Below are 26,962 nucleotides of genomic sequence, written 5' to 3'. Positions count from 1 at the left end.
TGATTAGCATGAAATGCCCTTGCCTTCCTCACTTTAAGTTAATAAGTGTCAAGATTAATGGCTTATGTTCCTTGTCTGGGTGTTTTTATTTAGCAATTTCTCACCTTTATTCTTCATTTTCCTTCCTGGGTGGAGACCTTTGGATAGATGCAGCAGGTGCATCCAGACAGGCCAGCCATTTTATTGGAGTCAGTTACACTAAGGCTTGCTGATAAGAGGTATGGGTGAGCAGAGGTATCAGCCAAGCAGGAAGGTGTGTCAGACAGAGAACACAGTGCTAATTCTACTATCACACTCATTAGTCATTCCACCATCACATACTTCTGCACAGCTGCATTCATGTCACCACAAATCACTGGTGTGACAAATTACCATGATAACGGATTGACAAATGCAGATTTAACACTGTATGTTTACCTGTTACTCCATACATTAGTTAATCTGGTCAACTATCTCTTTGTGAAGAAATTCCAAACCGCCATTTAGAGCCAGGGAAAAATGGCCTCATATTCTTTAACTACTGGAATAATCTTTCACTGACCTATCCAATCAATTCAGCTACCAAACTTTAAATAGTCCCTTGTTTTCATGCTCAGGCAGCAAATAATACTCTATATACATTTTGTTTATCGTATCCCAGAAAGAACTATGATCCCCTTAAATGTCCTAAATCTTTCAGCAAATCTTGCATACATTAAAAGTACATAGAAATGTAAGAAGCTCGGTAATATATCTAATTACAAAAAAGCCTCTTTCCACTTATCCCCACTCCTCAAAAAGAAAAAAAAAAAACTACTATATGTCTGAATAAGGAGATTTTGTTTCATGCTTTCTTATAAAAATCCATGGATAGTGGAGGAAGCTGCAGAGTAGAATACAGAGCCAGAACTGAAAGCTCTATTTAGTGTTAGGTAATGTTCAAATGCTATTTTTTGAGACTTATTTTGAGCCTCAAACAATGGCAGTTTTTTCGGGCAAATATCATCTGGGCTATTAAAAAAAGCAGTAACCCGACAATAATCTTTTTTTAATGGAGATATTTTGGGGAGAATTGACTGTGCAAAGTACATTCCCAATTACTTAAACACTACAATTACGTACACAGTCTCTTGCACTTAATTTTACGGCCAGAAAGCATAGGTAACGCAGAGCCATTTTCCCATTGAACTCAATAAAATGTAATTAGGAAACATGGCTGTTTTGGGAAGTTTTCAAAAACCTCTTTTTTGGGGCTGTTTAACAGGCAAAACAATGTTTAAAAAAGCCGTAGACTGTACCACAGTGCGTACTTCACAACTTACACTGCTCATTGATGCTTTTAAAGCCCTCCATGCTTTTGCTTCTTCTGAAGGTGTGCTATAGAGATATAGGGGATCAGGATCTCCTCTTCTGTTAGATCAGGGTCTCTCTCACTAAGTTTTGCTGCCCTCAGATAGGGCAGCCTAAAGGAAATCTGTCATCAGTTGGACCTGCACTACCTGTTGGTACAGACAGGTAGTGCAGGTGACACTAAAGACAATGATACTTACCTGGTCCCGCTCCGTTCTGCAGGTTCTCCAGCTATCCTCTTTGGTATCTTCCGCACGGGGCCTGACTTGGAGCATGGTGGAGCTTAGTGACATCACTGCTGCTGTTTGCTAGCAGCAGGACCCAGCAGAGAACAACAGTGGTGATGTCTCTAAGCTCCGCCCATGCTCCTAGTAAGGCCAAGTCCGGAAGATACCAGAGAGGATAGCCGGAGAACAGCAGCATGGAGTGAGTGTCGTCATCAGTGTCACCTGCACTACCTGTATGTATCGACAGATTAGTGAAGGTGAAACTGATGACAAATTTCCTTTAAAAGCTAATTGACTGCTTTCTGCTTTCTTACTTTGCAAAGGCAAAAATCAGTTGCCTAGAAGTGGGTTGGGCGGGTAATGTTGCACCAGCAGCTCATAAATATTGCCTGTTCGTATGCATCATTAGGAGGACTGGTATGCCTGGCAGGCTCTGCAACTAATAAAGATGCCCAGGGTAAGAAATGTATCCCCTATCCGCAGGATAGGCAATAAATGTCTTATAGCGGGTGTCCGACCGCTAGAGCTGCTAGAGTTTCGTACCCAGCACCTCACCTGGTCGAAACTCCATTCATCTCTATGGGAGAGGCGGAGACACCCAAATGGGGTGCAAGCAGAGCCGAGCCCCGTGTGGAAGATGGCAGGGGGTCCCAGTGGTTGGACCCCCTCGATCAGACATTCATCCCATATCTTCAGGACATCTTCTTTAACACTGTCTAATTATTAGTTTTATTTTCTCTGCCAATAAGTAACACAGCTCTCTAATCAGTCTTATTCAGTATTTTATGTTGCACTTTAATAGGGTAGTATTAACCCGGTGACAGATTTAATTTGAAATGTACTTGTCGTTAACAAAATCTTTTTATATAATGTAGATAATACCATTATATGTATATTTGTAATATATATTGGTTAAAAAATGTGTATATTTTTGTTCCTACAGCTGTTGTCTGTGTGTCTCTGTGAGGAGACCAAATACAGGAAGTGTGGGTGGACAAACAGGGCTCTGTGCAGTGAGGACAAGCAGGGCTCTGTACACTGAGGACCAGCAGGGCTCTGTGCACTGAGGACAAGCAGGGCTCTGTGCACTGAGGACCAGCAGGGCTCTGTGCACTGAGGACAAGCAGGACTCTGTGCACTGAGGACAAGCAGGGATCTGTGCACATAGGACAAGCAGGGCTCTGTGCACTGAGGACAGGCAGGTCTGTGCACTGAGGACAAGCAGGGCTCTGTGCACTGAGGCTCTGTACCCCCGGCTCACACAGCAGGATGATTGACAAGCCAGGAGCTTGCACAGAGCCCTGTGTGTACTTCCCTCACTTCCTGTATTTGATCTCCTCACAGAGATACACATGCAATAGCTGCAGGGACAGCATTTTTTCACCCAAAAATATACACATTTTTTCATCAATGTATATTACAAATATACATATAATAGTATTATCTACATTATAGCAAAGGTTTTTGTTAACGACAGGTACACTTTAAAACTTAATAATTTTTTTTTCAACCTCTTAATCTAAACCAGAATTATTTTAAAGGGATTTGTTTTTAACAAAGTTCATATTCGTTTTATCAACTTGTCATTTTTATTGATTATTTCTGTGTTTTGACTTTTGCCTTTGCTGGTCCTATTTCAGCAAATTGTTTCCTAATCTCAATCTGTTAGGAGCAATACAACAATTTGAAGTCTGTTTATATCCTATTATATCCAGTGAAGTAAATTGATGTCTATTTACTGTCCATTAGACCCCCTGTCCCGCCGTGAGCCAACATCTATTTACTTTCCATTATATAAAGTAGAGCCAATTAACAGCTATTTGCTATCCATCATCCCTAGTAGGCCAATTTCATGTGTATTTGTACTGCTTTATACACCATGAGCAATTTGACATTCCATTAGCACAGGCAGTATTTAGGTCACTTACCAGATCTGTGAAATATAAAAAGGTCCGATTTTGTTTCTGATCAAAAAGCCATTTTATGATGCGGTATGTACATTAATTCTCTAATTATGGGAGTGCAATCTGTTTTACTAATCTATTTTGTTTTAATTTTATCTAGAACTATAATCTTCAAATGTGCATGTAAAAACTGTTCTTCCATAACAAATGAATTTATATTTTGATAAACTGTAGCCTTTTGGTGAAAATCGCTGCAAAAATATGCAAAAGAAGATGAAAATGTAAAGCTGGTTTGTAATTCAATGAAGAGAACATAGGCATTATTGGGGACATTTATCAATGTTGGTGTGAGGTAGTATAAATTTTACCCGTTTGCTTGGTGTATTTTTACACAGTTTCTCAAAATTTACCAAAATGGTGCACAGACTTCATAAATTCTGCACTATTATAGAAATTAGCAAGCTGCAGAGCGAGGTTTAAAGGGGTTCTCCGGTGCTTACACATCTTTTCCCCTATCCAAAGGATAGGGGATAAGATGCCTGATCGCGGGAGTCCCGCCGCTGGGGACCTCCGGGATCATGTACGCGGCACCCCATTTGTAAACAGTCCCCGGAGCATGTTTGCTCCGGGACTGATTACAGGCGACCACCGGGCCGGCGGCGTGTGACGTGATAGCTGTCACGCCCCCTCCCGTTGGCTTGCATTGAGGGGCGGAGCGTGTCGTCACACGGGGGCAGAGGCGTGACGTCACGCGCCGCCGGCCCGGTGGTCGCCTGTAATCAGTCCCGGAGCGAATACGCTCCAGGGACTGATTACAAACGGGGTGCCGCGTGCATGATCCCGGGGGTCCCCAGCGGTGGGACTCCCGCGATCAGACATCTTATCCTTTGGATAGGGGAAAAGATGTGTAAGCACCGGAGAACCCCTTTAAGTTTTGTGCTCTGGCATCTGACAAATTTGCCAGATACATGTCCTATTAGGTAGTGTAGGTTTACGCATAAAAAGTAGGTTATGTGCAAAAAAAAGAAAAAAATTCTAAATTGAATTTGCGCAAATAATAAATACAGCTTCACTGCAAAATAAAAAGTGGTGTACGGTGCACCAAACAGTAGAAAGATGTTCTACTGAAAACTGCACAAAGAATTTCGCAAAATAAATGCAATTGCGCAAAATTTGCAGGACCATTTAGAACATTAAAGTGGTGTAAAGCCAATGATAAATGTCCCCCATTGTGTACAAGTTGCTTTGTATATGATGATTAGTTTGTTGCTGTATGCCGCAGCTGATTATGGAGATACTGACAAAATGGTATGCCAACATACAAGATTGATTTTAATGGAATGACTGTAGTCTACTAGTAACTGTTTGCTCCATATCCAACATATAAATAAATATAGTGTCTATGAGACTCATAACAATCAAAAAAATATTAATATAAGCATTAAAAAGTATCACTAGTAGACTACATTTTGTTCATTAAATGGGCAGTGTCAGATGCAACATCTTGGCAAAACATAAACCTTTCTAATATACTTAATAAAAACATTTTATTTCCTTTTTATAGAAATCATGGCTTATAAAATCATTGCTTTGTCCAAGCTGAAGCACAGGCTGGGACAAAGTCCAGTAAGTGAGGGTGGGCTAACACTCCTCTGTGCCCTCTCCTGTCTGATAGGACTCCTCTGTGCCCTCTCCTGTCTGATAGGACTCCTCTGTGCTCTCTCCTGTCTGACAGCACTCCTCTGTCCTCTCTCCTGTCTGATAGCACTCATCTGTCCTCTCTCCTGTCTGATAGCACTCCTCTGTGCTCTCTCCTGTCTGATAGCACTCCTCTGTCCTCTCTCCTGTCTGATAGCACTCCTCTGTCCTCTCTCCTGTCTGATAGCACTCCTCTGTCCTCTCTCCTGTCTGATAGTAATCCTCTGTGCTCTCTCCTGTCTGATAGCTATCCTCTGTGCTCTCTCCTGTCTGATAGTACTCATGTGTGCTCTCTCCTGTCTGATAGCACTCCTCTGTGCTCTCTCCTGCCTTATAGGACTCCTCTGCTCTCTCTCCTGTCTGATAGGACTCCTCTGTGCTCTCTCTCATCTGATAGGACTCCTATGTGCTCTCTCCTGTCTGATAGTACTCCTCTGTGCTCTCTCCGGTCTGATAGTACTCCTCTGTGCTCTCTCCTGTCTGATAGTACTCCTATGTGCTTACTCATGTCTGATAGTACTCCTGTGTGCTCTCTCCTGTCTGATAGTACTCCTCTGTGCTCTCTCCTGTCTGATAGTACTCCTCTGTGCTCTCTCCTGTCTGATAGCACTCCTCTGTGATCTCTCCTGTCTGATAGGACTCCTCTGTGCTCTCTCCTGTCTGATAGTACTCCTCTGTGCTCTATCCTGTCTGATAGTACTCCTATGTGCTTACTCCTGTCTGATAGTACTCCTGTGTGCTCTCTCCTGTCTGATAGTACTCATGTGTGCTCTCTCCTGTCCTATAAGAGTGCTCTCTCCTGTCCTACACAGAGTGCTAGTCCACCCTCACTTACTGGCCTGTGATTCAGCTTGGACAAAGCCATGATTTTATAAGCCAGGATTTCTATAAAAAGGAAATAAAGTTTTCTTATGAAGAATATTAGAAAGGTTAATGTTTTGCCAAGATGTAAAACATACTATATAAAAAGTTTTTGAATCTGACAGTGCTCATTTAACCTGTTAAGGACCAAGGGCGTACCTGTATGTCCTGGGTCCTTTCCCTTTCTATAATGCAGGGCCACGTCTAAAGTGAAACTAAACTACCCCCGGCTAGCTAAGGGGGCTGTTAAGGACCACCGTGGTGAAAACGCGGCGTGCCGAACAGCTGTAGGACACGAGGAGGATCCCCTTACCTGCCTCCTGGTGTCTGATCGCCGAATGACTGATCAGTGCCTGAGATCCAGGCATGAGCTGTCAAGCAGCAGAATCATAGATCAATGGTTTCCTATGAGAAACCATTGATCAATGTAAAAGATCAGTGTGTGCAGTGTTATAGCCCCCTATAACAGTGCAAAAAAAGTGGAGGAAAAAAGTTAATAAAGATCATTTAACCCCTTCCATAATAAAAGTTTGAATCACCCCCCTTTTCCCATTAAAAAAAAAAAAACATTTGATCTCACTGCTCACTTGATCTCATGAAGAAATTAATTAAAAGCGATCAAAAAGTCAGATCAAAACTTCAGATCACTGCGCAAAAAAATTAGCCCTCATACCGCCACGTACGCGAAATAATAAAAAAGTTATAGGGGTCAGAAGATGACAATTTTAAACATATAAATTTTCCTGCATGTAGTTATGATTTTTTCCAGAAGTACGACAAAAGGAAACCTATATAAGTAGGGTATCATTTTAATCGTATGGACCAACAGAATGAAGATAAGGTGTAATTTTTACCAAAAACTCTCCTGTCTTTGGTAATTACAAAGTAGAATTGGTGGCGCAAAAAATAAGCCATCATATGGATTTTTAGGTTTTAGAGTTATGATTTTTTTAAAGGCAAGGAGGAAAAAATGAAAGTGTAAAAACTGAAAAACCCCTGGTCCTTAAGGGGTTAAAGTCAATGGCCTGCCGCAGTGTAATGGGAAATAGATGTGGACTAACCAACCAGTTTGGCTTTGGCCAATGCCTAACTTGCCCCTTGGCTTTAAACTGCTATGGCCACCAGGTTGCTACCTCTGAGAGTTGTAGGTGGCAGCTTGCGCAGCAGATCAAAAGACGAAAGTGAGAAACACTGATGGGTCGGCAGAAGCAAGTCTAGGTACAGTTTGCTGCCAGATCAAAACAGCGGAGTAGCATGGTCAGGAACAATAAAATAGGTTGAAATAGGCAGTTCAGGTCCATTTTAAACAGGCAGGGTCATACACAAGAGAGGCAATACAGTACAGAGGATGAGGTAGGTATGTGGTCAGGAAATAGGCTAAGGTTATACAACAAATCTAAATGCAAAGTACCCTCACTGGAACACAGTGGAAGCTTTGCTCAGGCAAGGGGGAGCAGGTAAGGCTGCTTGATATAGTATATGATTGTAAGCACGAGATTGTAAGGAGAAGAAATTGGATGTAAAAGTGAGATCATAAGAGTTTGTTTTTACTTGGTAAAGGTCAATTATGTATAAAAAAAAAAAAAAAAAAAGCAAAAACTATTTTCTTTTGTCTTATTTTAGGTGTGAAAACTGCGGAGCAGTCTTTCACAGTGACTGCAAAGTGAAAACTGTCCCATGCCCCCGGTGTGTCCGTAAGGAATTGCAGAAGAAGCAGAAGTCATTTTGGAAAAGGCTGAATGTGGATGAAAGCTGGGATGAGTCCTGTAGTATGTTTGAGCTGTCTTACCAGGGCACATGATAACTATGTGCATACAGCTTCAAACCATTGCACTCGCTTTTTCTCCCTGGTTGCTGCCGAAATAAGCCAATGTCTATTAGAAAACCTATCTGAAGTGAGTGTTGGCACCTACTATCATGTCATAAAAGTCTTGAACTAACATATATATTAGCATTGCCATTATACTAGTGTCATTAGCTTACAAATTTATAGCACCTTAACCTAAGCAATCCCAATTCTACTGCATGCACATGCCTTATGTATAGATTCTAAACGGCAGAGGGAATTATTTATAATAAGCAGGTTTAGTGACTAGTTTGTGACCACTTTTGTAAACACTGAGGCCTTTGTAGGGCTTTATGTAGCACGTGATAGAACAGCTCTGTGTTCCAGATAGCGTCCTCCAATAACATACTCATTTCTATTAGGACTCAGGTTGTCTGGATCTGTTAATAGTTGACATATCCAATGGGATGTTGCCATCTTAGTATGAAAACTGATCTAAAGTAAGTGCAATGCCATAAAATGTACTCCTTGTAATTACTCTGATTGTCATTGTGCTGAAGTCACCTATATGCTTAAAATGACCTGGAACCTTCTTTAGGAATGTATTTATTTATTGTAAGACAGTTATTGGCACAACTGTCTTTACTGTTGATACTTATAGCAGACATGCAAAGTGTGAGCAGTCTCGCCGCTGTACATTCCATATTGCTTTTCTAGCCTCTGGATTGCCCAATCCTGCTCCTTTCTCTCAATGTAACAAAAGAAAAAATATGTCAATAAAAAATAAGTAAAGCTCCATGGGTCTCATGGTTGTTTATTCTAAACTTAAAGGACATATTCCAACCATGTATTGTCAGGTTTCGTGTTTCAGGGTGTTTGATGACAAGTCTTGCAGGTGTTCTGCAAATACTCACCTGAATTCTCTTTTTCTTTTCAAACAATGAAGGAAAAGGTATCTTTGTCCAAGTACAATACATTGATGCCTTCATAATTTTTTTTTCTTGTACAAAAGAAAGCTTTAAACACTGTACTAAAGAAGTCTAAATGAAATATATACAGGGTGCATAAAAGAAAAACGCTTCATAGAAGCGCTGCACAAAAACTGTGCAAAACAATAAAACTAATGATAAATGATCTCCCCTGTATCTCCAGAAGGCTAAAGATACATTGGAGGGAATTCAGATATGATCTAGTAAACTAGTACTGTATTGCAGAATAAAAATTACCAGAAAAGTTTAAAGGACCTTAAAGAGGGACTCCGGCCCTAGACATGTTAGGGGGATAACATGTCTGCTTGCCGGGCGTCTGGCTGCTGGGACCCCTGCGGTGCACTGCGGCGTTCAAAACACTGAACCCTAGGGCTTCCATGTTCATGACGTCCCGCTACGCCCCCCTTACTATAGTCATGATTAGAGGGGGCGTAGTGGGACGTCAGAAACACGTAAGCCCCAGGTTTCTGTGTTCAGAATGCCGCAGCGCTTGCCTGAAGATTGCAGGAAGTATTACTTTACAGAGAGAGTAGTGGATGCATGGAATAGACTTCCTGCAGAAGTGGTCGCTGCGAATACAGTGAAGGAGTTTAAGTATGGAATAAGCATAAGGCTATCCTTTTTATAGGATAGGGCCCAGAACTATTCATAGTGTTCAGATTATTGGGTAGACTAGATTGGTCGAATGGTTCTTATCCGCCAACACTTTCTATTGGGGAGATTTATTGAAACCTGTGCAGAGGAAATGTGGAGTAGTTGCTAATAGAAATCAATCATTTTACTTATTTTTCAGAGGCCTTTTTAAAAATAAATATATCAATCTGATTGGTTGCTATGGGCAACTGCTCCACTTTTCCTTCTCACAGGTTTTAATAAATCTCCCTCCATATTAATATATTTCTTCAGGTCTATACCAAATGAGATCATGACCGACTTAAATACATACACAGGGTTAACCCAGATAATAACTGGGTCTTTACAGATTACAGAGAACATAATACAAATTCCTCATAAATAAATACAAGCTAAATATTTTACCTTATTATAGTTAACAGTAAGTAAACAAGTGCAGGGAGAGTGTATACAGATTATAATTTGTATGGGAAAAAGTACTTTGACACTGGGCTGATGTATTGGCTTTTATCTGTGAAAAAGTATTGCATTAATCAACAAATTGATAATTATTATTATTTCTGTAGCATAATAATGTTAAGAAACCAGGGCCAATGACCTCATGGGGCTGGATACTAACAATATAGCAGCGGAGCCCTGTATAAATATAGGAGACCGTATTTAGCTAAACATTACTGCCTCTCAAGATCCCAGCACTTGGGAGACTCTGCGTAGTTGCAAAGCTGTGTTTTATTGGTTCCCCAACATGTAGGCTAGACTATATTTATCTTCCATTTAAGGGGTCATTATATGATCACCACAGCCAATCAGAGGCCTTAGTAATCAGGCTCCCATCACTGAGTGTGGACCGTGACCCCCAAGGTCATTGATTGACTGCAGTGATCATGTGATGACCACTCGAAAAGGAAGACCGCGGATGTTAAAGGATATAAATAGTAAAACCTGGACAACTCCATTTTCCTTTTTAGTTTCTATATTATATATTACACTTTGTGTTCTTAAAAAATCTATGTACATAAAGGCTTACAGTAAAATCAGTATATGGATCACACCACTCACAATAGTTGATTCTTTCTCAGAGCTTTCTCAGATTCTTTCTCCTGTTTGTGGCACGTTAGTTTATGTGAGGGGGGAAACTTTTCAAGATGGGTGGTGACCATGGCGGACATTTTGAAGTCGGCCATTTTGAATCCAACTTTAGTTTTTTCAGTAGGAAGAGGGTCATGTGACACATCAAACTTATTGGGAATTTCACAAGAAAAACAATGATGTGCTTGGTTTTAACGTAACTTTATTCTTTCATGAGTTATTTACAAGTTTCTGACCACTTATAAAATGTGTTCAATGTGCTGCCCATTGTGTTGGATTGTCAATGCAATACTCTTCTCCCACTCTTCACACACTGATAGCAACACCGCAGGAGAAATGCTAGCACAGGCTTCCAGTATCTGTAGTTTCAGGTGCTGCACATCTCGTATCTTCACAGTATAGACAATTGCCTTCAGATGACCTCAAAGATAAAAGTCTAAGGGGGTCAGACCGGGAGACCTTGGGGGCCATTCAACTGGCCCACGATGACCAACCCACTTTCCAGGAAACTTTTCATCTAGGAATGCTCGGACCTGACACCCATAATGTGGTGGTGCACCATCTTGCTGGAAAAACTCAGGGAAAGTGCCAGCTTCAGTGCATAAAGAGGGAAACACATCATCATGTAGAAATTTTGCATATCCAGTGGCCTTGAGGTTTCCATTGATGAAGAATGGCCCCACTATCTTTGTACCACATATACCACACCATACCATCAATTTTTGTGTTCCAACAGTATTTGAGGGATCTATCCAATGTGGGTTAGTGTCAGACCAATAGCGGGGGTTTTGTTTGTTAACTTCACCATTCACATAAAAGTTTGCCTCATCACTGAACAAAATCTTCTGCGTAAACTGAGGGTCCTGTTCCAATTTTTGTTTTGCCCATTCTGCAGCACCTGAAACTACGGATACTGGAAGCCTGTGCTAGCATTTCTCCTGCGGTGTTGCTATCTGTGTGTGAAGAGTGGGAGAAGAGGGTTGCATTGACAATCCAACACAATGGGCAGCACATTGAACACATTTTATAAGTGGTCAGTCTTTGCATATCCACCATTGAAAAAGGGGACGCTGCTCCCCGAAACGCATCTGGTCCAAGACTGCCTTTGCACAAGAAGTCAGGACTATTTGGATTATTTGTCCACCACTATTGGTCTTTTACTGCCCTCTAAGCTTCTCCCCATGCCGTTGGGGTAGAGAGGGATCCCACACCAAAGACCTCCAGCGCTGCCACACGCTACAAACGAACATTACCTTTTCCAGTGGACTACGCAATAACCATCTGTACCCGACATCTTCACCTCTCCTAAACCTTCCCCGTGCTGCCAGGGCTGAGAGGCACCAATCCAGATCATCGTTAAGCGCTGCTATGCGTATATGACTGCTTTCGCCTGAGCCGGTAAGAGGCCTGACTATTTTTCCTCTTGTACTTTGTCCCTGTGCCGTCGGGGTATAGAGGATAGATCTTTAGCGCTACTGCGCATACAAGTATACTCAGTGGGCTCGTAACTGCGAGCCTCCAGCGCTGCAAAAACTGTTTATTGGACATATCCTATTACAAACATTGGACTATAAACCACCACCATTGTCCCACCGTTTAAGTGCAATACTATTTTAACGTCATGTTTGAAATGTTTATAACTAACTTTTACCATTCTATTTTAGTGAGCTGTCTTCGGCAAGGGCCCTGCCCCAGACCTCACAGTATTATTCAATAAATGTCATTATATTTTATATCTTATTATCTTATTATCAGACACTTCCTTTCTTTCTTTTTTATTTATCTCTATTTATTCTGCCTTATTCTATTGTATTCTATCTTATTCTTATTCGAAATTGTGTAGGACATGCCCCTTTTTCAGGACTATGCCTCTTTTTCCCGATGGTTACGACCCTTTTTTTTGGGGGGGGGGTTCTTTTTAATTAAAGTGAAAAATTGGTCGGGTTTTGGGGGCTTTTGTTTGTTAAATCTGTAGATACAATTCGAGCGCAAGACCCGAGAAAAATAGTTGACATCACATTACATTGTCAATGTAATTTGTTAAGTTTAGTTTTCTTTATATAATCACAAGGAAACACCACTGTAAAAAAAAATGACAGGTCTTTGTAAAACAAAAATAACTTCTCTTTTAAGATATGGTGAAAGACGTAATCGCTTTATTTAGTTATACTGCAACTACTTAGCTTATGGGACAAAGCTTAAAACAAGTGTGCTACTGCCATTGTATAAACATATATACATGTTTGATGTAACATGTTACAATTTTTTTTAAATCAGCTGGTGCCAAAAAAATAGATTAGTAAATTACTTCTATTTAAACACCTTAATCCTTCCAGTCCTTATCAGCTGCTGTATACTACAGAGGAAGTTGTATAGTTTTTTTCTGACTGACCACAGTGCTCTCTGCTGACACCACTTTCCATTTTAGGAACTGCCCAGAGTAGGAGCAAATCCCTACAGCAAACCTCTCCTGCTCTGGACCGTTCCTGACATAGACAGAGGTGTCAGCAGACAGCATTGTGGTCAGACAGAAAATAACTTTACAACTTCCTCTGTATTATACAGCAGCTAATAGGTACTGGAAGCATTAAGATTTTTAAATAGAAGTCATTTACAAATCTAGTAATAATTTTGAACCACACCTCAAGGATGATACACAATGAATAAAAATTACAGACAGTTTGATTGATATGAATGCAAAAAAAAGGTAGATTACACAATGTTAAAACAAGTAAAATAAATTCATAAAACACAAAAAATATATAGCAGTGATGGTATCTGCCATTTGGGCCCCAATGGCTAAAAAATCTGAACACTAATACTGATTACTTTTGTACTTGCAATATGATAATTCAGAAAAATCCGCTAGTCCGGCAATTGGGTATCAGGAAATGTATATATGTAGGAGATCTCTAAAAAAAGGCTACAATATACTACCCCCAGTTTGTCTGCAATTGTTATGTTGTCATTAGCTCACCGTGTCTCCGGCCGCTGGTCCCGTACTGCGACGGACCAAGAGTGAAAGTCCTGCGGCTTTTTAGGTATTACGGGCTTGCAAGTGCAAAAGTAATCAGTATTAGTGTTCTGATTTTTTAGTCATTTACAAATCTGTTTAATTTTTTGTCACCAGTTGATTAAAAAAAAATTCCACCAGAGTACGCCTTTATTTTTCTGAACAAGCATTTTTAAGGTTAAAAAAATATTGATACATGTGGAATAAATTGCCATAAAAACATCATATCCATAGCATGATAAATGTTAAACTAGCTGTAAAGAAAGCACTACATAAACAGCAATATCTGTAGGAATATTAAAGGGGTACTCCCGTGGAAAACAATTTTTTTTTTAATCAACTGATGCCAGAAAGTTAAACAGATTTGTAAATTACTTCTATTTAAAAATCTTAATCCTTCCACTACTTATCAGCTGCTGTATGCTCCACGGGAATTTGTATTTCTTCCTGGAGTTCTTTTCAGTCTGACCACAGTGCTCCCTGCTGACACACCTGTCGGTATCAGGAACTGTCCGGAGGAGGAGAGGTTTACTATGGGGATTTTCTTGTACACTGGACAGTTTCTGAAATGGAGAATTCAAACAGAGAAATAGAAAAGCGGCAACTCGCCAGGATTCGCTGATTAAAATCTTCAATGCTTTATTTCTTGCATGTTAAAATGTGTAACATGGCAGCATGGAGGGGAGAGGAGGAACAGATGAATGAGGACGGCTGTATCTACTTCGCGCGCACCATGCGCTTCGTTAGGCCAGTTTCTGATCTGGACAGAGGTGTCAGCAGAGAGCACAGTAGTCCGACTGGAAAGAATTCCAGAAAGAAATTCAACTTCCTCTGTAGTATGCAGCAGCTGATAAGTACTTGAAGGATTAAGATTTTTAAATAGAAGTCATTTACAAATCTGCTTAACTTTCTGGCACTAGTTGATTTTACAAAAATGTGTTTTTCACCGGAGTACCCCTTTAAAGTCATATATTTTTACATACTAATGGCAAATATCTGCCTACAGTGTTTTACCTAAGAAAAAAACTAGTAGGAATCTAGTTGTTGAGAAGTGTTTCAATAAGTAGCGCTAGTCTATTGATGATAGAATATATAAATACTGATACAGTGACCCCTCGACCTACGATGGCCCCGACATACGATAATTTCAACATGCGATGGCTTCTCAGAGGCCATTGCATGTTGAAGGCAGCATCAACATACGTTGCTTTTGTATGTCGGGGCCATCGCATAAACGGCTATCCGGCAGCGCTGACTGACTGCTTCAGCTGCCACCGGATAGCCATTTACGGTGCCCCGTGAGCTCCGGTGATGTCTCTTACCTGTCCTCGGGGCTCCGGCACGTCCTCTTCAGGATCCCCTGCATCGGCGGCGCTCTCCATCGACGTCATCACCGTCCCGTCATCCAATAGGAGCGGCGTGCATAGCGACGTGATGGCGGCGATGCAGAGCGCGGATGCCGGGGAAGCAGAGGCCTTGCCGGAGCGCCGGGGACACCTCGGGGATGCGGCGACAGCGATGGACGGCGACATCTCGGGCAGCGGTGGCGGTCCGGAGCGGCGTGGACAGGTGAGTACAACTTCCTCTAACAGTGGTCTACAACCTGCGGACCTCCAGATGTTGCAAAACTACAACACCCAGCATGCCCGGACAGCCAACGGCTGTCCGGGCATGCTGGGTGTTGTAGTTTTGCAACATCTGGAGGTCCGCATTTTGTAGACCACTGTCCTATACTTTACATTGCACGGATCCCTCAACATGCGATGGTTTCAACAAACGATGGTCCGTTTGGAACGGATTACCATCGTATGTTGAGGGACCACCGTATATATCTGATGTTGAACATTTTTCGTACACTATAGAAACTTCCTGACAAATGCAGTGAATAAAGTGAGATATGAAGATTTATATTTAACAGAGAAGGGTAAAAAAAACACATTGACAGCTACACTACAGTTTACACATAATTATATGAAATGAAAATGGCCAATACCCATTTTTGCAGCCAAACAAATGGCCATTATGCATACGTTCTCTATATTTTGTGGGTTTAGGGGTCTAAAATAAGGAATGCACAACAAAAATAACTGCTAAAATGATGTGGGCTTTATGATTTTACCATAAAATATGTTTTTATGCCTCAGAATCACGACTCAGCACTCCTACCACCCTAATGAATGGGTAAAGGTTTTGGGCATCGTGCTTTGGCAGAAGGTTTGCTCTTTTTCATTTTAAGCCTTCAGCTTTATGTTTAGTTTTTACTTGTAAGTGGACAGGAGACACAGCCAAATGATGTGTTCTGAAGAATGATACAATCATATGAAGGCTTACAGCAAGCATAACAATAACTGCCCTTAGTACAGGCAACAATAAATCATTGCTATTGTCTTTTGAATTGTTAGACAGGATTTCATTTTATTTTTTATTTCAAAATACATATTTTGAAAAGCTTAATCATTTTTCTTTTACAGTGATCCCTCAACTTACAATGGCCTCAACATACAATAGTTTCAACATACAATGGTCTTTTCTGGACCATTGTAAGTTGAAACCAGACTCAACATACAATGTACAGACAGTCCAGATTTGTGAAACGTGTCAATGGCTGGAAGATCTGACCAATCAGAATGGGCAAAACCCTGGTAAAACCCCTGTATTACTGAAGCGTATGCACTGCCTGGTGTCTAGTAGCGCCCCCTCCAGTACAGAGAGGTATTACATGTTCTGTACACTTTACCTGTGCCACGGTTACCTGCTCCTTTGGACACCAGGTGAGGGCGACTCCATGTTACTTTTTTAGGACATTGCGTGTACTGTACAGGACCCCGAAGAAGATCCTGTCTTCTACATAGACCAGTGTTTCCCAAGCAGGGTGCCCCCAGCTGTTGCAAAACTACAGCTCCCATCATGCTCGGACAGCCTTTGGCTGTCCGGGCATGCTGGGAGTTGTAGTTTTGCAACAGCTGGAGGCTCCCTGCTTGGGAAACACTGACATAGACAGTGAAGTATTTTTCCCAGCAGATCTTTCTTACTTTTATATGTAAGGATTTGCTTTATCTATATTAGTTATCTACTTATTTTTCTTTAATTTTCACTTTTGGATGACATTATGGGTCTTCAGAACCAATTACCAGGTTTCCATAGAGTTCTGGTCTCAACATACAATGGTTTCAACATACAATGGTCGTCCTGGAACCAATTAATATTGTAACTTGAGGGACCACTGTATTTCATATCTGATATCATCAAACAAGTGTGTACTGCATATATTTTATCACGTTACCTTTCTACCAATAGAAAGATGTCCATATTCTAAGACTATATAATGCCGAAAAGTGATTATTTATTATAGGGCACAATGCAGATTTTCTACAACTTATAAAACAGTGTAAATCAGATTTATTAAAGTATATCATGTTGTTTGATCAGCATCTCCTCCAAATGGCTTTAGATATTTTGTTGAAACTTGGAACATATGTTACTAACATGTCATGTGAAGATATAGTAGAGTTAAATTAACCTTAACCCATCCCCTTTTTCCAGGGTTAAGGTTTTTCTGTGAAGTCCCATGCAAGTCTATGCATCTCTCGGGCTGCAGAGATTTCCCAGGACTTAAAAACATACAGGCGACTGTCCGGCAGAAAGGTACAAAGAATAGGTAGGTCAGGGGACGGGGTATGAGGTCGGGATATGAGGACAGGAATATGAGTACATAATAGATACAGTATGCTGTATGCTGCAATCCAATAGGAAACAAGAACCTTTTGGGTCTACACAAACTGTAATACAAACACAACTTAAGTTCTTTTACTACATTTAGTCCCGGCGAATGCCGTATTTTTCGCCGTATAAGACGCACTTTTTCTTCACCAAAACTTGGGGGGAAAAGTTGGTGCGTCTTATAAGGCGAATACACACCTATTGCGGCGGTCCCTGCGGCCATCAACGGCCGGGACCCGTGGCTAATACAGGACATCACCGATCGCGGTGATGCCCTGTATTAACCCTTCATATGCGGCGAACAAAGCTGACCACCGTGTCTGAAGCGAAAATAACACTAACCCGGCAGTTCAGTCGGGCTGTTCGGAACCACCGTGGGGAAATCACGGCGTCCCGAACAGTTTACAGGACACTGGGAGGGACCTTACCTGCCTCCTTAGTGTCTGCTCCATGCCAGGATCCCCTGCATGGCCGGCGCTCTCCTTTGTCGTCATCACGTTGTCGCGCGACATCATGGCGGCAACGGAGAGCGAGGATACCGGGCAGCAGAGATGTTCCGGAGCGACGGGGACACCCCGGTGACGCGGCGACAGCGATGGAGGGCGACATCCAGGGGAGCGGTGACGGGTCCGGAGCGGTGGGGACACGTGAGTACTACCTCCTATACAAGTGGTCTTCAACCTGCGGACCTCCAGATGTTGCAAAACTACAACTCCCAGCATGCCCGCACAGCCAACGGCTGTCCGGGCATGTTGGGAGTTGTAGTTTTGCAACATCTGAAGGTCCGCAGGTTGAAGATCACTGTCCTATACTTTACATTGTATTTGGTTCAGAATCTTTATTTTCTAGATTTTTATCCTATAAAATTAGGTGCGTCTTATATGCCGGAGCGTCTTATATGATGAAAAATACGGTAATTATTTATTATTTGAAAATGAGAAGATACATTATATGTCTCTAAATGTTTACATTCCACTTGGGCTCATCTAATAAAAGGAATACTCACAAAAAATTCTCACATTTTTTGGCTTTAAAAATATTGCCTTCTTATATCCCAAAAATGTGTCTAAAGTTATAGCCACTAGGGGTTTCACATTCACTGAATTTGCTGTCCATTGCCTGTTGATAGGCTCAGTCCATCTCTAATAGCAGAGACACCATGGCAGACTGCAGGAAGTGAGAGCAGGGTTTTGCTAGCGCTATATGCATGACTTTATGATTGCAAGCTGAACCTGTCTACCTGAATTCATGATTGCAAGCTGAACCTGTCTACCTGAATTTATGATTGCAAGCTGAACCTGTCTACCTTTTCTAGAGGATCCAACCTTTACCTAAAAGGTAAAATCAAAGCTTTTCTCTCATTTCTGATCTCACATTAAGTTCTGGGCTCCTATCCCTTCTATAGCCTGTCATCATCATCAACAACAGTTTATTGCTTAGACCAGGGCAGCTTTTGTGATGTCATATCTACTTTACCTACTTTGCTTACCCCCTCCCCCCTTCCTCCTCTCCCTTTAGCTTGTTTTCATCACCAGAAGTGTATTGCACAGGCCATAGGCTGCTTATATAACTGCTGCCTTACTGTGATATTGTTGCTGTTTTCCTTTCTACTCACATTGCACATTGCAAATCCTTTGTTTCTTCCACTCACAGCCTGTTCAGTTCAGTTGCCCTTTCTTCAGCAGTATGTCATGGCACACAGATGTAGCAGAGTTAAAAGTCAGTTTTGGTTGGTTTATGCTTCTAGTTAACACACTTTGACTCTGACTATGCAACCTGCCGCATCTATTATGCAAGTCTATGCGAATATAGATGACGGAAAAAAATCAGACTTTGTAGCATTAACGCGCTATGACTGCTACATCTGCAGAAGTATGGGCTGCCCTGTAATTGGCCAGAGAAGTTAGGAAAAGAAATCAAGATTTGAGTATTGCTGGAAGATGGTCCAGCTCTGTTCCCATCCTCTAAAATGAAGAGAATGAGAAACAGGACTAAAATCATCTTGTAAAAACTCTAAATGTTAAAGGAGTACTCCAGTGCAGTAAAATGTATGGGTGTCTGACTTCTGGGACTCCCCTTGATCTCCTGCATGGCACCCCGGCAGTCCCCAGTAAGGGAGCATGTTGACCCCTTCCATAAAGATACATGGAGGGGGCATTTTGGCTGCTACTTCTTGTGGGGGAGATCGTGGGGGGTCCCAGCAGCTGGACCTCCGGCAATCTAAAACTTATCTTCTACCCTTTGGATAGGAGATACGTTTTTCTGCACTGGAGTATTCTCTTAAAGTACCAAAATCAGGCAGATTTTTAAAAATTATTTCACAGATACTTCATGAGCACTTAAGTAAATATATAACACCATATGCTCACATTAAAATTTTAGTTTAATCTCAAATTCTGAACAAAGTACAGTAGTTTTTATCTTTTTTTTACTAGTCCCATGATGTTTACATTGTTAGCAAAAAATCACAGTAAAAACTCCTGAACCGATTACCTTGTTTGGCAACCTTTGGCTTAGTTGTAAAAGGGAATGTATTGCCTTTTTTATTCTTTTCTTTTACAAATTAGAGCCAGCTACTGAAACATATTCTTTCTAATCTTTTTCTATTTTCTGATTTTAAAGAGTGACCACAGTGCTCTCTGCTGACACCTCTGTCCATATCAGGAACTGTCCAGAGCAGGATAGGTTTGCTATGGAGATTTGCTCCTGCTTTGGACAGTTCCTGACATGGATAGAGGTGTCAGCAGAGAGCACTGTTGTTAAGAAAAGAAAAGAAATAAAAAATCAAAAGAACTTCATGTGGAGCATACAGCAGCTGATAAGTACTGGAAGGATTAAGATTTTTAGATAGAACTAAAAAAAAGTTTTCCACTGGTTTACCCCTGGAGATATTTCATTTTTTTTACATCATTACATTTTTTACACTATTATGGGGCAGCCATCGTGCCTCAGCTGTGTTTACTGTTTTTAACCACATTTTGAGATATGCTTTATAGCAAGCCCCATGACATAGGCAACAATGGACATGAGTTTTCCCAATCACATCAATAGTAGAAGTTTTTTTGGACGTAATCTTTGCATGCAGAAGTCATTCCACGGTAATCTGGAGGCTGGGTTCATGTTTTCCTGTAATCCTGTCTATGATGATATAGATGACACTGCTGGAAAGGGATCTGTACAGAACAGAAAGCATTAGCTTAGTTTTAGTGGTGGAAATAAAATTAACCTATAGAATCCTTTGTAGGCTCCAAAACAAGGATATGTATAGTGGAGGTTTTACAAACACACTAATACTACACCTACAATTGTGCAAATGCACAGAAAAAAACTCCAAACAACATAAAATATAGAAATACTAGTAAATCTTTATTGGTATACAAAAAACATTAAAAAGCACATATACAGGATCACACAAAAAATTGAAAAAGTAAATACACGGATACTGGGATGAAAGTCCTGATTAAATGATGAACTTGTATGTCTGTTTAAATATTATGCTACAAAATGAACAACATGTAGAAAAGATAATGTAAGGTGCCACAGTACAGCTAAGTTGGAATGCTCCTTTAAGGCATAGTTTCCACTTGTTTTTAATTCTGGCAGTTTTTGGAGATCTGCCACTGCAGTTTTTCAGCCAAAGCCAGAAGTGTATTCAAAAGGAATAGGACATATAAAGGAAGAACTTACACTTCTCCTCCCTTATGGATCCACTTCTGACTTTGGCTCAAAAACTGCAGTGGCAGTATTCCAAAAACTGCCAGAAAACCAAGTGGAAACTTAGCCTAAGGGCCAAACAGCTCCCAGACTAAAATGCAGGAGAGACTAAGACTCATACAGAGATAAAGTGCATAAGTGCACCCGTGAAAAGGTCTGCTAATTAAACAGAGGCAACCTAGTGTGGTATCCCGATACAGGACATGGTCCTGTTCCTGCCTTAAGCCCCCTCAAGGAGAGTCCCTGCAGTCCATAGGGCTCTCCGGCAGGGCTCACCCCTTGCTCACCTTATATCAATGCATTGTAAATGTATTGTGCATATTGTTCATTTTGTATAAAGGTTGTACAAATGTATAAAATGTATAGGACCTTCCTGGGTCATGTGATACTGTCATATGATGTACCCAGAGTTCCCTGGGTACAGGACCTACAGGCTTTGCAACCAATGGGCTTTAGTCCAGCCTCCCTGGTATATAAGGGGCTGTAGTCTCTAAATTCTCTCTCTAATCTCCTGGCTACAAAGCAAGCACAATCTCAGCATATACTACTAAATTCATCTCAGCTAGGCCAAAGCCTAAGGAACCTGCAGCCACTTCAAAACATGAGTTATTAAAGGGGTACTCTGGTGACAACCTTTTTTCTTTTAAATCAACTGGTGGCAGAAATGTAAACATATTTGTAAATTACTTCTATTAAAAAATCTTAATCCTTCCAGTACTTATTAGCTGCTGAATGCTACAGAGGAAATTCCTTTCTTTTTGGAACATTGATGGCATCACGAGCACAGTGCTCTCTGCTGACATCTCTGTCCATTTTAGCAACCATGCATAGCAGATGAATGCTAAGGGCAGCATGGTGGCTCAGTGGTTGGCACTGCTGCCTTGCTGTGCTGGGGACTTGGGTTCAAATCCCACTAAGGACAACAATAAATAAAGTGTTATTATTATTATAATAACGTCAGCAGAGAGAACTGTGGTCGTGATCTCATCAGAGAGCATTCCAAAAAGAATTCCCTCTGTAGTATTCAGCAGCTAATAAGTACAGGAAGGATTAAAGGGGTACTCCAGTGAAAAACTTTTTTTTTTTTAAATCAACTGGTGCCATAAAGTTAAACAGATCTGTAAATTACTTCTATTAAAAAATCTTAACCCTTCCTGTACTTATTAGCTGCTGTATACTACAGAGGAAATTATTTTCCGTTTGAAACACAGAGCTATCTGCTGACATCATGAGCACAGTGCTCTCTGCTGACATCTCTGTCCATTTTAGGAACTGTCCAGAGTAAAAGGAAATCCCCATAGCAAATATATGCTGTTCTGGACAGTTCATAAAATGGACAGAGATGTCAGCAGAGAGCACTGTGGTCATGATGTCAGCAGATAGCGCTGTGTTTCAAAAAGAAAATAATTTCCGCTGTAGTATTCAGCAGCTAATAAGTACAGGAAGGATTAAGATTTTTTTTATAGAAGTAATTTACAAATCTAAACCACTAGAGAAGGAGAGAGCACACCGTGCAGCTGAACATGCAGTTATACGATACCGCTGGTATACACTGGCAGCCTCTGGACCCGTTAAATAACAGAGCAGCACCTGCGGGGTGCACACACTAGATAAAGTATCCAATAGTACAATGAAAAAGAGGTAGCGTGCACTCACCACGGGTAAACGGCTGCAGGCCCAAGGTCCGGGATCACCGAGGCATAGACAAAGACGGTAAGGGGCGCTCAGAGGCTACGCCGGCTGTTTCGGACGTAGGAACGTCCTTCTTCCGGCCTCAACGTTCACGTCATAGCGTTGCCCTTTTATGGAAGTCCGTGAGTAACGGGAGTAACCATAGAAACATGTAAACTATGGGTAAACGTATGGATCAAAAAGGAAGGTCCGGAAAAGCGAAAGGGAAAAGAAGAACTAGACTTTCATTGTTGGGTAATAGAAAAGAGGGCTATTGATGTGAACTATACATTAATAGTATAAACTATAATGAAAGTATAGACTCCAGAAACAGCGAGTAGCTAGACCCAAGAGGTGAACAGAATGGTAAGTAAATAGTGATTGAACAAATGACAAAAAAGAAAGTAGGGAAAAAAAAAAAAAAAAAATGTGTGTGATAAAATATCTAAATATGACAAGGTGCAGAGATGGACTAGTGTTATTAACTTAAGAAGGGAGACATGTCGAGCCGCTCATTCAGCCCAGCCGGGCCCTGAGCGTTACATCTGAGAATATAGCGTGCTTCACATTGGAGAAGAATATTTTCTCTATCACCTCCTTGTTTAAGGACTGGAATTTTTTCAATTCCACCAAAACGTAAAACATCCGCATCGTTGTTGTGCATTTCGTGCAGGTGTTTCGCTAAACGTGGGGGACCTGTTCCTTTAGAGAGCGTGTATTTATGTTCGCGAAACCTAGCACAGAGTTGTCTCTTAGTTTTTCCTATATAATATCTGTTACAAGGGCAGACTATGTAATAGACGACAAAAGTGGTTTTACATGTGATTAGTTGTCTAACAGAAATAGAATAGCCACCGAGGATGAGATGTTTGGCTCCTGTGTTGAATTTGCAAAATTTGCAGGATCCACAGCGATGATTGCCTACTGGGGAAAAGTTCTGTAACCAGGATTCTTTGAGGGGTGAAGTGTGTTGCTTGAGTTTCTCACCGATGGTTTGATTCTTCCGGTAGGTAATTAACGGACATAGAGCTGTGGCTTGTCTCAAATCTTCATCAGTAGACAATATGTGCCAATGGCGTTTGATGGTGGAGTTTATAACATCGTTCATTTGAGTATTCTTAAATGAAAAAGTAAATCTACGTACTGTATCTTGATTCGTATTTCTCTTAGATTTTTTGTACTGTATCAAATCGTTTCTGTTCATTTCTTCAACTTTATTGAACGCTGTTTGGATGATATTAACAGGGTATCCGCGAGCCAACAGACGTTTTTTTAGGTCTTCTGCTTGCGCTAAATAGGAATCGTGTTCACTATTAAGCCTTTTTAGACGCAGGAATTGACTAAAAGGAATAGCACGCTTCGTGTGTGCAGGGTGTGAACTCTTAAAATGAAGTAGGCTGTTACGGGCTATTGCTTTTCTATAGCCTTCTGTGTGCAGGCCTTGAGGTGTTTTGATGATCCTGATATCCAGATAGTCAAGATGATTTTGACAGAAGACGGATGTGAACCGCATATTCATTGTGTTGGTGTTTAGATAGCTAACAAAGCTATTAAAGTGGTCCTCGGATCCTTCCCATAGGAGTAGCACGTCGTCTATATAGCGCTTGTATCCTTTAATGTTGCTAACATAGATGTTATTAGTAGAGAATATATATTTATGTTCAAATACCGCAAGAAAAATATTCGCGAAAGTACAAGAGACCGATGTGCCCATTGCAGTTCCTGTCCTTTGGCGGAATCATTGGTCCTCATATTGGAAATAATTATTCTCTAGAATAATGGTTAATGCTTCAGATATGAAATTGATGAAAGTAGGAGACTTTCCTGCTTGACTGAGGAAGAACCTGACAGCCTGCACACCCGCACCAATAGGGATGCGAGTGTACAGGCTCTCAACGTCTATACTAGTAAGCTGGTAGTGGTCAGTCCAGGTGACTGTATGTAAATATTGAAGAACGTCGCCGGAATCCTTTAAATATGAAGGAATAGAGGGGAGAAGGGGCCGTAATAACCACTCTATATATTTTGACAGATATTCGGTCGCGGAGCCGATCCCCGCGACAATAGGTCGTCCGGGGGGGTCGGTCCGCGACTTATGAATCTTCGGCAAAATATACCATTTAGGTTTCTTAGGTGCGACGGGTATCAACCGTTCTGCGGTAGAGTGATTTAAGACTCCCATTTCAACGGCACGACGGAGAAAAGATCGAAGCGTATCCATGACCCTTCTTGTTGGATCTGTTGACACTTTTTCATAAGTAGTGCGATCTGACAGCTGTCGCTTAGCTTCTCCTTCGTATTGAGATGATGACATAACGACGATCGAGCCACCCTTGTCGGCTTTTGTTACTTTTAAGTCTCTCTGTTGAGAGAGCCAAGTAAGCATCTTATGTTCTTCTCTAGTCAAATTTTTAAGTGGAGCTGGATAAATAAGGCATTTTAGATCCTGTGTGACAGATTGTGTGAATAAGTCCAAAGGTGATCCAGGAGGAACTGAAGGATTAAAGGTAGATTGACGTCCGCTATTAAACCTAGAATAGCCGAGGGTTGGTGCTGTTATATCAATGTCTTCTGTCTGCGGATCTGCTAGTTTAGCTAGCATTCTAATGTGTGATATTTCCTCATCATTGAGGCCACTTGCAGGAATAAAACCTAATGGTCCTATTGTGCATGGTCTTTCACCCTCTCTCACAGGGTCATCTGATGCTTTGTTCCCTTTTACGCTGAAAAATTTATGTAGTTGGATTTTACGGACACCCTTAAAAAGATCAATCTCAAATTGAGGCATGTCGAAAGATTCGTACACGCCGAAATTGAGACCTTTAGATAATAATAAGATACATTCAGTAGGTAGGTCTGTGCCTGAAATATTTATTACATTCGTTGTTCCTGGTTCCAGGTCACTGTTTTCTTCCTGACCATGGTCCTTGTAGGACCTCTTCCTTTTTCTTCTTCCCCTTCGAGTCTTCCTCCTAAAGGGAGGTTTGGGGTATCATGTGAATCAGATTTGGTTCCTGTGTCTCTCATATTGTCGTCGCTGGTGTCGGAATCAGTTGTCCAATAATTGGATGGACGTTTCTTTTTCTGGGCACGTCTTCTCGGGTTATTCCTATTGTTTCTATTGTTAGGTCGTTGGGTACGTGGTTGATGTTGTCGCCAAGAGAAAATCATGTTATTCTCATAATCTGTTTTATCGCGTAGAAACTTGTCGCGTTTTTGTCTGAGCGCCCCTTACCGTCTTTGTCTATGCCTCGGTGATCCCGGGCCTTGGGCCTGCAGCCGTTTACCCGTGGTGAGTGCACGCTACCTCTTTTTCATTGTAATAATTTACAAATCTGTTTAACTTTCTGGCACCAGTTGATTAAAAAAAAAAGTATTTCACCGGAGTACCCCTTTAAGATTTTTTAATAGAAGTAATTTACAAATATGTTTAACTTTTTGCCACCAGTTGATTTAAAAGAAAAAAGGTTTTCACCGGAGTACCCCTTTAAGCTCTATCTACAATTCTAGTGACTACTACTCAACTCAAGCAAATACTTAGTAGCACAGTGGCCTGCATAAATCTTAATACTACAAGTCCCAGCAAGCCTGTAAAGTATCCTGCATCCTGGTTGCCTCTAGAGAAACTGCATAACTGTAAAGACTGTTCCATAAGAAGTTGAAGTAAAAGTTCCAGTTATTTGCACAAATCCTGCTGTGGACATTCCTTTATTGCCTGTCGTTTTTGGGTTGGTTGTCGGCAGGGCCTTCTACAGAAAACAACCACATACTGGTGTCATGACAAATCAGGGGTTAACATCTTCCCCCACAGGGTTAATACCACCAGACCCTGCTACACCGTTGCAACACCCCAGACTCCACACTAGGAAGCATGATAGAGAGTGAAAATGTAGCAACAGACACATACAGTCACCAGGACTCATCCCAGTTCCACACCAGATCTCTGACGCATTTCGCCGGGAGAGGCTTTATCCAGGAGTGGTGTGGGACTGGGAAAGCATGGTATTTATATTAAAGGTAGCCAATGAGAGAACATGAATACAGATGTACCCACCTGATACATACTATGCATGTAAATGGCCCCATGAGTGAGATCGCCACGTCCGGAACTGACAGAGCTGATGAACTGTCATGTGACACCAACGTCACGCGATCTGGGGGTGGGAAGGTCTATGCGCTGTAGGCAGATTCCTGGACCGTAATGGTAACCCTATGCATGCGCACATTTTCCCCCATCTCATACACAGACTGTGGACTGAAGCTCAAACACAGAAAGTGCAGTCACGAGTGCTGAGGGGGTGTGTCCAGCCTCATCCAATCATAGCTCC

General features: G+C 41.3%; 1 protein-coding gene across 2 annotated transcripts in view; it reads left to right on the top strand.

The window, feature by feature from the left end:
• PLEKHM3 (pleckstrin homology domain containing M3) overlaps window positions 1-8,629 on the top strand; it is a 232,986-nt gene extending 224,357 nt beyond the window's left edge. The window contains exon 8 of one of the 2 annotated variants that reach the window (XM_056534528.1): window positions 7,643-8,629. In XM_056534528.1, coding sequence (XP_056390503.1) covers window positions 7,643-7,820 — 178 coding nt within the window. In that variant the 3' untranslated portion in view covers window positions 7,821-8,629. The remainder of the gene's footprint in view (window positions 1-7,642) is intronic. The other variant, XM_056534529.1, reaches the window with a different exon arrangement.
• Window positions 8,630-26,962: the final 18,333 nt, after the last annotated feature.

Source organism: Hyla sarda, chromosome 8 (genome assembly GCF_029499605.1).
Source record: "Hyla sarda isolate aHylSar1 chromosome 8, aHylSar1.hap1, whole genome shotgun sequence".
Lineage (NCBI taxonomy): Eukaryota > Metazoa > Chordata > Amphibia > Anura > Hylidae > Hyla > Hyla sarda.
This window is presented reverse-complemented; position numbering and strand designations above follow the sequence as displayed.